The sequence below is a fragment of the Labrus bergylta genome, chromosome 11, assembly GCF_963930695.1.
Source record: "Labrus bergylta chromosome 11, fLabBer1.1, whole genome shotgun sequence".
In the NCBI taxonomy this organism is placed as follows: Eukaryota; Metazoa; Chordata; class Actinopteri; order Labriformes; family Labridae; genus Labrus; species Labrus bergylta.
In genome coordinates this window covers 10809861-10823358 of record NC_089205.1, presented here as the reverse complement: position 1 = coordinate 10823358, position 13498 = coordinate 10809861, and the positions used below count along the sequence as shown (strand labels likewise).

Genomic DNA, 13498 nt, shown 5'->3' with positions numbered 1-13498 from the left:
TACTTATGATATACTATACTATATGAATCTACCCTTTCTTTATCCAGACATTTACTGTAATAAAACAGCGTGCTTAACTGTCTATTTTATTCTTATAACAACACTTCAACTTGTGTAACGGTTATTTGTCAGATCGTGCACGGAGCAGCATGGTATCAACAGAGAGTGCGTCCTCCACCTATGAGGAACTGGCCAGAGCCTACGAGCATGCCAAGATGGAGGAACAGCTTCGCCACGCCAAGTTCACCATCACTGAATGCTTCATCTCCGACACTTCATCAGAACAGATGACAGCAGGGACCAATGACTACACTGACAGCCTGACCTCCAGCACACCGTCTGAGTCAGGCATCTGCCGCTTTACCGCTTCGCCGCCCAAACCTCAGGATGTCAGTCGGGTCATGAACATGGCCGTGCCCAAGGCGCACAGACCTGGTAAGGAAGTGGATCCCACGAAGCCTTTTACCTTGTGTTGCCCTTACAATCACTGAGCCGCCCCTTTGCCTTTCAAAAATCATGATCTACTTCTCTAATTTACCCAGCAAAACCAATTTATGATTCCTGCAGCTATAGTTGTAAAAGATGTTTCTTTAGTTTTCAGAACATTCTGTGGAATATAATTGTCAAAAGAAAAGAGAAACACCATAAAGTTACAGTGAGGCGGTGGTCTTATGTCCTGTTTATTTGAAGGTTTCATTTGACTTTTCTAGAATTGAAGCAGATAGAAATCAAATCTTTTGTTTAAATGTAACCATAGTTCAGTTTGTTTGCAGTCATTTACAACTCTCTCACCTTTGTTTTTACATCAGCAGGTAAAGGATAAAGTTTTTTCATAGTTTTTCGCCTCTTGCTTTTTTATTCTGCCTTTGTAGCAACATCAACATGAACTCAACCGATACATTTCAGTTTTATTCAATTGGTTCCATTAGCGTAATCCAATTGGACTGAATACAGTTTTGTATAACATTACATTTCAGTGAAAGGGGAGAAGTACATGTATTGTAATCATTTGAAAACACTTTTAGTTTAAGCATTTTTATCAAAGAAACAGGATAACAACTCTTTAGATCCTTTTTCTGTAATCCATTAGCAGACTTTAACCTTCTTATCTGTTTTCTCATGGGAATCAAAATGGCAAAGATGAAGTCTATTAATTTGAGTATTTATTTTATAATTAGGTTGCAACTAAGTACCTGACAGATTCATTCATTTGATGGCTGTGGAAGAACTTCAGTTAACTGTTTTCGAAAAAGAAATGTCTATTGTCACCATGAACATTTTCTCTTTTAATTTTGATCATCTCTAACTCAATCTTGACTGCTGTAACATACTGTTAATTCTTGTTACAGCATTTCACAACACATTGTGTTTAAGAGTCAGAAATTCTGTGGCAGTAGACTCTTGTTTTCCTCCATTTTTTCAGCCTTAAATAAATAGTTCAGTCCTTCATTCATCATAATGAAGATATTTGAATGCAATTCTTTCAATTGCAATTGAAAATACCTTTAACGTAATAAAACAGTTTTTGTGTTTTATTTTTAAAAAAAAGAGAATAATTCAAGAATGTAAATAACATGAAGGTTCTTTCTTGATGACTTTACAACATCTACAATTTGAGAAAAGCTGTGCTTCCCTCTGCTTTGCTCTCAGATTGTGTTCTTGCCTTACTTGACCCTCTGCACCTCCACAGCGCTCTGCAGATCGATTACGAGTTCTGGCAGGGTGTGGGATGTGCTGCTGCTCACAGAGAAGCACAGACACTCAAACAGACGCCCTCTTCCTGACTTCTGTACAGTGATCATCCATCATCCCATGAGCTGTCCTGTTAGAGGTGTATGGGAAAGCTGATAATTAGCATTGCTGGAGGTGTGTGTGTGTGTGTGTGTGTGTGTGTGTGTGTGTGTGTGTGTGTGTGTGTGTGTGTGTGTGTGTGTGTGTGTGTGTGTGTGTGTGTGTGTGTGTGTGTGTGTGTGTGTGTTCGTGTGACAGAAGAGTGTAGGCCATCTGATCCACTTCTAAAGTTTCAGCCACTGGATAGCAGACTCATTTTGGTAGTACAGCAGGGGAGAGGGCAACTAAAGGCTATCCGTTAACCTCATCTAGGCCGATGATCACTTATTATAAAACAACACTTCACCTCCACAGTGGAGATTGCTCAGTGAAACACCAGACTCTTAACCTTTAAGGCTGGTGCAGCACCGCTGTGTGCTAGTATCTGGTGTAGTGTGAAGCCTCTAGCTACTTCTACAGTTCACTGACATCGACAATTTGTTACAGTTATTGTATGATATTGCACAATGCAATAATTGTACAACCCTATGAATATTTATTTAAAATCTCTACTGGAGGTTTTATGTTCTTTTTTTTAGATGCGTTCAAATTCTATGTATTCAAATCAATGAACAGATAGGGATACATTAGGGCTGCTCAAACCAATGTTTGTCCTTCATTTAAAAATGTGTTTCTTAAATTGTTTTTCTGTGGTGACAGTACATGGCTGTAACTTCACTTTAGCAGAGAGACATCTGTATGTCAATTTGGCAATATGGCAATTTGGATTGCTGTCCTAGTAGTTTTTCTTCCTTTTTGACACTGATTGGGGATTTGGCATCCAGTTGTTATGGCCTTTGCTGTTAGGTAGCTGAGCTTGTTTTTCTTTACAATAGCTTAGACTTCACATAAACATTTGTGTATAGAGAGTGCTTGGGACTGGGCAAGTAGTGTACTAAAACAGCAGGCTGGTTGCAAGGTCAATGCAAGTGCTGTAACCTAAAGTTGATGCTGTGTATCACAGTGTTCGTTTTTGAAACCCAGACTCAGTGCAGAGGCAACTTTGACTGGCAGCTGGAGAAAGCTATACCCCAACTCTGTCTCTATTTCCCACTGACCTTGACTGACCTCACCTGTCCGTCACAAAAAGGGACAGCTTCTAATGCATCTCTTTCTTTTTACATCATATCTTTTTATGTGACAACCACTAACTGATAAATAGTCATAATAGTAACAGTTTATGTTTTTGAGCTATTCCTCTTTAGCGTCTCATAAAAAGAAATTCAAATGCTCCTATCCAATCAAAGGTTGTTTAACAACACTTTGCTCATAAACTTCTACAGCAGTGTTGATAATTAAAGCACTACAGGGAGCATCAGCTTATTCACACACTGAATTCACATACAGGTCACATAATGTTAAGACATCTCCCTTCACATCTGTGCAGAGTGGAAGATGAAACAGACACTTCATAGACTAATGGGGCAGAATAGTTGCTGTTGTGTTGTGGTTGCAAATTTGGTCACATCACTGTATGTCTGCAATTATTGTCTGATGGGTTCTCAAAATACAATTAGCTCTCATGGAAACAATTGTATCTATATTTAATTCAATTAATACTCTACATCATTTATCATCTCTACTGGCACTAACAGAGCGTATTAATAAACAGTAAATTATTCATTCTCCCTGTGAACACAGAAATCCATTTCCAAAGTTGCATTCTAAACTGAAAGTGCAAGGAGATGTGCGTTCAACCTTTTTTGTGCACATTATCGCTATGAACTTCTGTGTCTGGAGTGTGTGGGAGAGTGTGTTTTTTAGTTATTTTAGCAATGCATTGTACACTTGTTTGTAGATCTCTGGTCCTCTGAAATGTGTGTTCTTTTTTATTGCATTCATCGCATGCCATTTGTCTCTTTAGGCAAAAAATACAAAACTGTGAGATGCCGCGAATCAAGGCATTATATTAATGTTATTACAGACATAAACTAAATAATAACATGTTTTTGATAGAATAGAAATATACATTTACATTTCTTTGATTAAAGCTGGGGAAAAAAGGCAAAGTATGTAAACAAAATTGAACCTATGGATATGAAATTGGCATAAAGGCAGGATAAGATTTTTATTGCCTCTCTCAATTATTTTTTTTCATATTTAAGAGAAAACTTATTATGGATTTCAAAAATAATTTCATGATTACAGTCCTTCCAAAAAATGTACAGACGTAAAGAGCGAACAGATTTCAGCAGAAATAGCATCAAATTAAATGTCATATTCTTTAGGTAAAACAGCAAGGTTACAGTTTTAAATAAACTCTTCCTATTTTAATAAAGGACCCTCTCTGGAAGAGCTGACCCACCAGCAGTATTTATATTGTCAAACCAATTCTGAAAACAAACGATCTCTGTCAACACTCAATCCAATGAGGATTTTAAAACTTGAATATTACAGAAACCCTGGACCTAACAGTGAACAGGAGAAGTTGGGGGTGCTGGTGAACATAGTGAAATATTTAGCAACTAAAAACACAAGTTGGAAGAAAACAGAACTAGAAGGAGGCATGGCAATATTTGAAAGGGAGACCAAGTCTCCGAGTTTATCTTCATGTATGCCAGGTTAATAAATATGCAACTGTCAAAAAAATGTTCACCATCATACCATTATGTAAACATAGAACGACCACAGTAAACTAGTGGTTATTTTTTTCTACTTTCTTCAATAACCATATCATTGAGTTTAATATCACTGTTTTTTAATCTGACAAAATTTCCATGAGGTCATTTTGTGTCATTGCTTTCTTTACAGCCTGTTGTATCGCCATAAAGTGGACAAAAAAATCAGCCAAAATGTATATTTTCCAAGAACATGTCAGATTATCACTGCTCTATAAAACAACCCTAAACACCTGTTTCTCTTCTGTGTGTTACCTCTTAGGAGGAGAGCTGGTTCATCTACCACCCTACCTCCGTATGGATTTCCTGTTGAATCGTGGTGTGCCACTGGCAGCCCGAGGTGGAGGGGTCAGCAGCAGCAGTGGCAGCAGCAACACTGCAGGAGGAGGAGGAGGAGGAGGAGGAGGTGGTGGAGCTGCAGGAGGAGGAGGAGGAGCAAGCGGAGTTAGTGCTGGTGCCACAGGGGAAACAAGAGGAGGGGGAGCAATGGGCCAGACCTGTCTGGAACCCCAGAGGAGCCGTACCCTGAAGAGGCCACCTCCCATGGAGCCCACCCCAATGGAAGTGCCATCACCCAGGGAGGTGCAGCAGTGGCAGCCAGGAACTGCCTCCACCCTGCCCCACAGAGAGGTCCGAGAGAGGGGAGAGGCTCGGGGTGAGGTCCGGGCAGAAGCCCCCTCCTCTGGAGACCTAGCTCAAGCACAGGCTGCCAAGCTCAGCACATCCCAGGAGTCTCTGCTGGACTCAAGAGGACACCTGAAACAGAGCAACAACCCCTATGCCAAGTCTTACACTCTTGTATAACATTGGGACACACAGCAATCTGCTTCAGACAACAGGACTACTGCAGAAACACTGGAGGAAGAAGGACAAGAGACAGATGGACAGTTTCCACAACAGACATTGTTGTATATAGAGCCGTTTCCGACATGCGTCTGAGGTGGATGCTTTTCTTTGAGCCTGTCTTTCTTTCTTTCACTCTTTTCTTTCTTTCCTCTCTCACTGTTCTCTATTGTTTTCACAATTTTCATTCTCTCAAACCTTGCTTCTGTTCTAATAACTTTTGTCTCACAGTTTTTATTTTCTACTTAAGTATTATTTTATTTTAAAGTGACAACATATGAGGATTGCCAAAATGATTTATTTAAAATTTGAGAAAGAAAAACAAACTATTAAATTTATATCATGGACAATTATAGTCCTTATTATTATTACTTTTATTATTATAAAAAAACAGAAAATATCTTTAAAAAAAACAAGAAGGAAAGAGAGAAAGACTTTGGAGCACTCTACAGGAGAACAATGCTTTCTTAATTTATTTTTTATTTTATTGTCGCAGTGTGATGAAATTTGTGATTGGGTAACTGAGGGGGGGTAAGCACTACAAAGAGTATATTGAGAAGAAGATGAAGAGTGACGTTGGACCCGACCGCCAATGCTGACCAATCTCAAAGTTTTTCAACCTTTCTGACTGCATGGCGACTGATCAAATGACAATTAATAGGAATGGCTGGAAAATCCAAAAAAGAGAATTTTGTCTCACTATGAAATTATACAATGTGAATATATATAAAGAGATCACTTTTATTTGTGGATATTATGGGGAAATTGATTTGGTTAATAAAGTCCTTAGTCATGTTTGCACACATCTGACTTTGATTTTTGTTGCTCAAGCCCATTATCCATCCCTGTTCCTGACTGGCCCTCTCTTTCTCCCTCCATCAAAATTTCTATGAACATATATTCCTGTAACATGTCCATTGAGGCGTGTATTTTATAGAAAACTGTACATCTTTTTGAAAAGACTTGAAATGGATGCCTCAAGTACAAAATAGTTGATTAACTGTTTACTTTACTACCAGGAATCAAAATAAAATAAATGCATGTGGTTGATATCACATAATGGTAATGTGATACAATGTAAGTCAGTGGTTTCAAAACATTTAGTCTAAATTCGGCCCATTGCAACAGATTGAGTGCAGTGTATTTGTAGTATCTCACTTCCCACAATGTAAGACATGAGGCAAAACATGTCTACATTGTATATTATATATAAAGTCGTATTAAAAAAGAGAATAAAGACTCAAGATAAGGTGAAATTATTCAATATTTAAGAAAAGGTAAGAACATACACAAAACAGATTTTTGTAGCACAGTCAATTTTATTCCACGCCATGAATCATGTTGTGATAATTCAGACTTGTGTTTGGACTGCTTTATTTGGGAACCTCTTCACAGATTGATCTGAAAAATAACATAACCAAGGCCCAATCTATCTGTTTCCAATTATGAGGGTTATAGCTGAAATAATCCAAAATATGAACTGACATATAATGAAGGCAACTTTTCACTACAATGCCAAGTGTCAAGATTTAAAAAATGTACAACTTCCGATTCAAGAACTACATTAAGTCACGAGGAAGAAGTCTTACCCTTCCTGGGTAGTTTATGATGAAATGTTTTATTTACTGGCAATTGTGAATAGTTAAAAAGTTACTCATCAGATAATGTACTATGTGGGATATAGAGGGACGTGAGGGTTTTATCAGCCTCAGCTTGAAACCCATAAAGTACACATTAGCAACAGACAATAACAAACTAGGCAGGATATACTGGGTGTAAATGGTAAATTGGTAAAAGGACTTGAACTTGTATACTGTAGCGCTTAGCTTTCTGCCTACTCAAAGCGCTTTTCATCCCGAGGCTATACTTACCGATTCGCACCACATTTTCACAACGATGGCTGCGAAGGGAAGTTTCTAATCTTCATACACATTGACGCAGCAGCGGGAGAAATTTAGGGTTCCGTGTCTTGCCCAAGGAAACTTTGACAAGTTACTGCAGGAGCTGGGGATTGAACCCCTCTTCCAGTTGAGAGATCACCAACTCTACCACTGACCCACAGCAAGCACTGAAGACATAATTGGGAAACAGTAGTTAAACTGTTGCATCCAATGTTTGACGTAGAGGGACCAAAATAAGGATTTGGTTCATGAAGTCAGACTACTTGTTTAACAGTATCTCATAAGAGCTGCAACACAATGGACAGTAACTTTACACTTACTAGTAAATACTTGGGAGAAAAGGTTAAGTCAATGAACTTCTAAGATGATAGGTCTTTTTTGTGGTGAGGCTTTTTGCCTTTATTTGATTGGACAGCAGATAGAGTAGGAAACCGGGGAGAGAGAGTGGGGAATGGCACACGGCAATCTATCTGCACCCGAGAAAAGACTATACTTTTTTATTCCTTTACTCAAAGTAAGAAGGGAAATTATTTTCATATCAAAATGAAACTAAAACTGATCTTAAACTCACAGGATTATGTATTTGTTTAATTTGTCTTGCACAACAAAACTTTTTTTAAAGAAAAAGAAAAGTTTCACTGGTTAATATGAACTCTGCTGTGCTCTGTTTTTTTTATCAGCAGATGGCGCTGTGTAGTTATGGTTTGAGTCAATTCACTGTCAACAAGGGTCGAGTTTGTGGATTTTGAACTGGAATAGATGTTTTGGCACAAAACCTTTTAAGACAACCTGAAGAGAGAGACATCAAGGGCAACCCAACAGTCTGTTCAAATGTGTCTGCCATTTGCAGGAGCACACCACCCAGAGCACAAGTGAATTATTCATGAGTACTGATACTATAACCTGGATCTGGATTACACTGTCATGCTGATACAGAAAGTGCTGAAAATGTGAGGGAGAGGCAGGCAATTGTTTGGTATATAAGTTGCATAAGGCTAAACATCCATATGCATTATAATAGTCTTTATGGTCATCCATGCAGCTGATGTAGAATTAAGTATTTCTTTATTTTCCTTATTTGTTCTGTATATGCTGAGTGTCAACGAGGAAGAAACAGCATACACCAGAAAAATATTATTTCATGAAAATGTTCTTTAAGTGACACTTTACTATAGGTGAATAACAATAATTCTATTTTTGTTATCTGATCTATGCACTCTCCTCTAGTGAGTGATAGTATAATTAAGAAAGATGGCACATCTGCACAGGGAGAAGACATTCTGATTGTGCAGTTGGCCTCTTGTGTTGAGAGAAAGCAGAACTGGGTACACCACTCACCCAAACATTAACGAGAAGGAGAGCAACATCTAAGATAGTAAAGTGTCTCGTGATCTTGTTTTGCCAATTAAATTTACTCAGAATTATAATTATTACTATCAACTCAATTAACTAGTGCTATCTGCAACTGATGATAATGTTTTATAAGGTCAAACATTCCATTTGAAACATTTAAACTGAAGAATCAGGCTCTTCCCCTGGGAGTCACTGAGGGATTTGGATTGAAATTTTGGTGACAAGTGTTCCTTGTCTGCAGTATAATATTTTTTATAAGGATCTCTCCTTTAACAGTGCACAGAGGATACCATAGTTTGACGTCCAATGTCAGGGAGAAGGGTAGGAATAGACCAATACCTTCCCAACTGGGTTTTATAATGAGGTGCCTGAGGAGTTGGCAGGAGACAAGGGGTTAATTTAGAAAGCATGAAAAGGAAGGACTTTCCCCCCGTGTTCAGACAACAGTCTCCCTCGCTTCGCTCTGTTGCCTCACATGAACAAACCTGCTATGTTTGTTTCTATTTCAAACCCATTATTTTTCCTCTTCACCCTTGTTTTGACCTCCATCTCTCTCTTATTTCTCAGTGTCTCAGATTACTCTATTGATCCAGGAGCTTAGTCGTCCTTGTCTTCAATGAAGGACTTGTAAAGCACAGGATGTTTCTGACAAGAAAGCATTATTCACCCCCCCCCCCCCCCCCCCCCCCCCAACAATTGATTGTGCTTTGAAATGGATTGTTAAAAAAAACATTCATCTAATTTGTTTGTTGTTATATTCTGACTCAGTGTTAAGAGACAGTCATTATCATTATTTCTGTCTCCTGTCACATTTGTCAGGTGTTTATCTACTCTTCTGCCTCCCAATGTAGTTTTTATCTGCGGCTATGGAAGCAAGGCTTCTTGTTTTGGAAATGCATATCCACACCAAGGAAACAAAAGTATTAGATGCTGTTGCAAGCCTGTCCCCATTAGTCGGTGTGGGACTGTTTAGCTAACTGTGACTATCTACTGGCAGATTCAGATTTGTCCTGCAGGTCAGGTGCAGCACTGCATCCAGCATGAGCGCAAAACGTGTTGACAAACTGAAAATGCTAGATGAAGGAGGCGTAACCTAGCCGATGGTGGACAGCAAGGATCAATCTGAGTAGCATGATACAATGTATGTCACATGCAAGCAATGTTCAGTCACTGCAAAACAAATTTGGACAGAAACTTACAGTATTTGCTGTATTGAATCAGATACCCCTTAAAGGCACCTGACCTCATTTATTTTAATCACCAAATTAGATTTTCAACCCATATTTGTTGAGTGGCGGGTGCTAAGTTTGGACTCTGCTTCCCGGACAGTAAAGGGTAAGTAGTTTATTCCTATCTTCTACCCTTCTTGACATTTCAGGTAATAAGAAATACTCTTTTTCTTATAGAGCCACAGTGATTGCATTGTTTGGACATTATTGATATTTGAAGCACAGACATTCATTGACTATGAAGAAGAACTTTTTCTTAATTTGCCGTCTGCTAATAGCCATAATTAAATCATACAAGGTATTTTTAGGAGAAGGATCATGTCAACTATCCGGTTTATTATACTTGTAATTGGTCATAAATAATTTGACTCAAAGTACAAGAAAATAGAATGCATTGTAACACAGAAGGATCATGCTACATTATCAGTTAATCACTTTTTTAAAAAGGAGTTGTGTTTGGGGCTATGAATCAACACATCCAACCATAAGGGGTTTGAATTTCCCTTTAACTGCTGTTTTTACTCTTGCTTTACTGTGCTTATGATAAGCTTCAACCAATGGGCCTCGCATGTTCTTTTCAGTATGTGATAAGATCCAGTGGTCATTAGTGAGACATGGAGAGTTACATCCTTCATGAAGCTAGTTTCTCAAAGTAAACATCTTTCAATTCAAACACTAAATTCTGAGGTGAATTTTGATTGTTATATGCCAACCAGAAACTAAGCTGCCAACCCACAGAGTTTTGAGAAAGATCTAAACTAGGAAAATATGATTTTTTTTACGAGGATTCTTATAGTTGTGAATGTCCTTATCACTCAGATTTTTGTAGATTCTGAAATAATACATTTTGAAAACCCAATGGAATTTTTAATATCTTAAGTCAATTTTCAAGAGACTTTAAATGATAAATGATGTAACTGGGGTATACAGTATGTCGTGCTTAGATGTGCACCATACCTATAGATGCCATCTATGTGGGATCACTGCAGGAGCCCAAGAAACACATTATTCACTATTATTCAGAATTTTGAATTTTATGACACCATTTGCCCAACAGTGAATCCTTTTACACCTCGCATTGCCATGACGAAGAACTGTGAAATTATACAATATGACACAATATGAAACGATATGATGAGATACAATACACTTGTCTTGGACTTCCAGTGCTGCACACATTTGGTTGCCTCGCAGAAGTTTAAAAAAATGCATTTTAAAAAAGCAAACAACAATCAATTTAAACAAAAAAGGCCGTAACAAAAAGAGGTGAACAAGACAGCACTTGATCACGCATGCTGTTGAACATCACCAGAAAGTGAATAATAATTAGGGCTTCATGAAAATAACAATTTATAAGTAAATATGTCAGAGTCCTCCTATCCATCTTCCAATTCTAAATGTAATAAATGCTCAAGTCTAAATCCAAGTCTTCTCTGCTAAAGTCCAATTTCTGGAATTGAGTACAACACAGCATGATAAAGGAGAGATACAAATCTTAGCTAAATAGTTTAAGGCTGCAGACGTCAAACTATCTTGTGAAAGTTATTTTAGAGGCTAAATTCAGCTTGTACACCACAGAATGAAGAGATCTTTTGCTAAAGTTATAGGCATGAATAAGCTCAACATGTATTGGAGAGCTTTTACAGTAAACATTGGATGAAGTGAAAGTATTTCATCAAGTTTTAGTGCAGTCTTTTTGTACAAACAGTAAGTGGTTTCTTTGTTTTTAATTACTCACAACATGCTTGCATGGTTGATGCACACTAACAAGATTATCAGATAAAATACTGCTTACGCTCAATGTGTCTGGCTACTTATGAATTATATAAATTGAATGAGAGGAAGGCATGTGGAATCATCCATTTCCCCTGTAACATGGACAGGTGAATATACAGTATTACAGAGGGTACTACAAAATAATGCCAATAAACCATCTAAGGAGGGAGATTATTTCATAACACTGTAAAAGTTACTCCATAAAAGATCGATATGATTAGATTTTTTTCAATGTTCAACTCTAAAACGTTTCCATAACCACATTACTGAAATAGAAAGCAAAAATTAGGCTATAAAAACGAAATAGTTCCTTAATTGCATCAGAAGTTTTGCAATGCATTTCATAATCTGATTCTTGGTGCATGTTAAAATGTCTCTTTCTTTTTAATATACAATTATCCCCAGAATTTATGAGCTCTGCCCCAAAAAGTGTATCCCTGCAAAAGTGCCATAGTATGTATGAGTGAAGGTACCTCTGTTTATTCTGCCTTCAAACTTCACTCGTTATTAATCTCAAAATTCTGAAATATATCTCAAATTTTAAGGTGAAAGAACCACACCTTCCGCAATGTTTCAGGGATGATGTGAACACAAAGAAGTGATGACATAAAAAATGCAGCCGCCCCCAGCCCCAGCCCCATCACCATCGGCGACTCCAGGGTGTCTACTGTGTGGGAGCTGAACATCACCTCCCTCATCAAGAAAGGACAGCAGAGGATGTACTTCCTGCGTCAGCTGAAGAAGTTCAACCTGTCAAAGACCATGATGGTTCACTTCTACACTGCCATCATCGAGTCCATCCTCTCCTCTTCCATCACAGTCTGGTATGCTGCAGCCACAGCAAAGGACAAGTGCAGGCTGCAGTGTGTCATCTGCTCTGCAGAGAAGGTGATTGGCTGCAACCTGCCATCTCTCCACGACCTGTACACCTCCAGGACCCTGAGGCGTGCAGGTAAGATTGTGGCCGACCCCTCTCACCCAGCACATGGACTGTTTGAGACTCTCCCCTCTGGTAAGAGACTGCGGTCCATCAAGACCAAAACCTCTCGCCACAAGAACAGTGTCTTCCCCTCTGCTGTCAGCCTCATGAACAATGTCCCTGCCCTCCCCCCTCCTCCCACATAACCCAGACTCTCATCAGCCCCACAGTCAGTTAAACATCAAAGTAATGTGAATGCTGAACTGTTCTTTATGCGTTACATTAACGGCCACTGGACTTTAAATGTATTTTCTTTACATGCACTCTTTGAGTAGGTTACATTCACTGTAAGATTTGTTTTTCTTCTCATAGTCTACTGCACAGCTCCTACATTGCACCTTTTGAACATTTTTTTATTTTTTGTTTACTATTATTATTATTATTATTATTATTTTTTATATTTTATATTTTACATTTTTAAATTCTATTTTATATATTGTAATAGCTTCTTATATTGTATTATTTAAGTTGTTGCTAGTTCTGCGTTATTTCCTTGTTAATTGTTTAGCACCAATACACCAAGTCAAATTCCTTGTATGTGTAAATTTACTTGGCAATAAAATGGTTATTTTGAAGGATCAGAAGAAAATCTCCATATAGAAATATATTATTTAAATTATTTTACCACAGACACACAGACGCACACAGATGCACACACAAACACAGGGAAGAGACTGTGCCTTGGGAGGACGGTTATTCTCTATGGGCCTCTGGATGACTCGCATGGATCCTTTTTAGATGTCATCTGGGTGGAAAATAAAACAAGCTGCCAAACAAACAAGGAACTGCTCTGAGACTCTGTCGCCTTATAGCTAAAGGGTAGGTCACCAACCTTCTTTGCATTTCTTTGTAAACAGGACAATCCGATGTAAGAATTTCACAGTGCTGTCGATAAATGTAACTGTTTTTTATGATGATTTTTGGGGCCTGTCTGCCTGAATTAATAAGAGAGAGAGACAGGGTATAATG

General features: G+C 38.2%; 1 protein-coding gene across 2 annotated transcripts in view; it reads left to right on the top strand.

The window, feature by feature from the left end:
• The window catches only part of LOC109990689 (cell adhesion molecule DSCAM-like), a 107444-nt gene extending 101348 nt beyond the window's left edge, over positions 1-6096 (top strand). The window contains exons 32-34 of one of the 2 annotated variants that reach the window (XM_065960244.1): positions 133-435; positions 4711-4854; positions 4894-6096. In XM_065960244.1, the coding sequence (XP_065816316.1) occupies positions 133-435; positions 4711-4854; positions 4894-5252 (806 nt within the window). In that variant the 3' untranslated portion in view covers positions 5253-6096. Of the gene's footprint in view, positions 1-132; positions 436-4710 lie in introns of both variants that reach the window. The other variant, XM_020642872.3, reaches the window with a different exon arrangement.
• The last annotated feature ends 7402 nt before the right edge of the window (positions 6097-13498 follow it).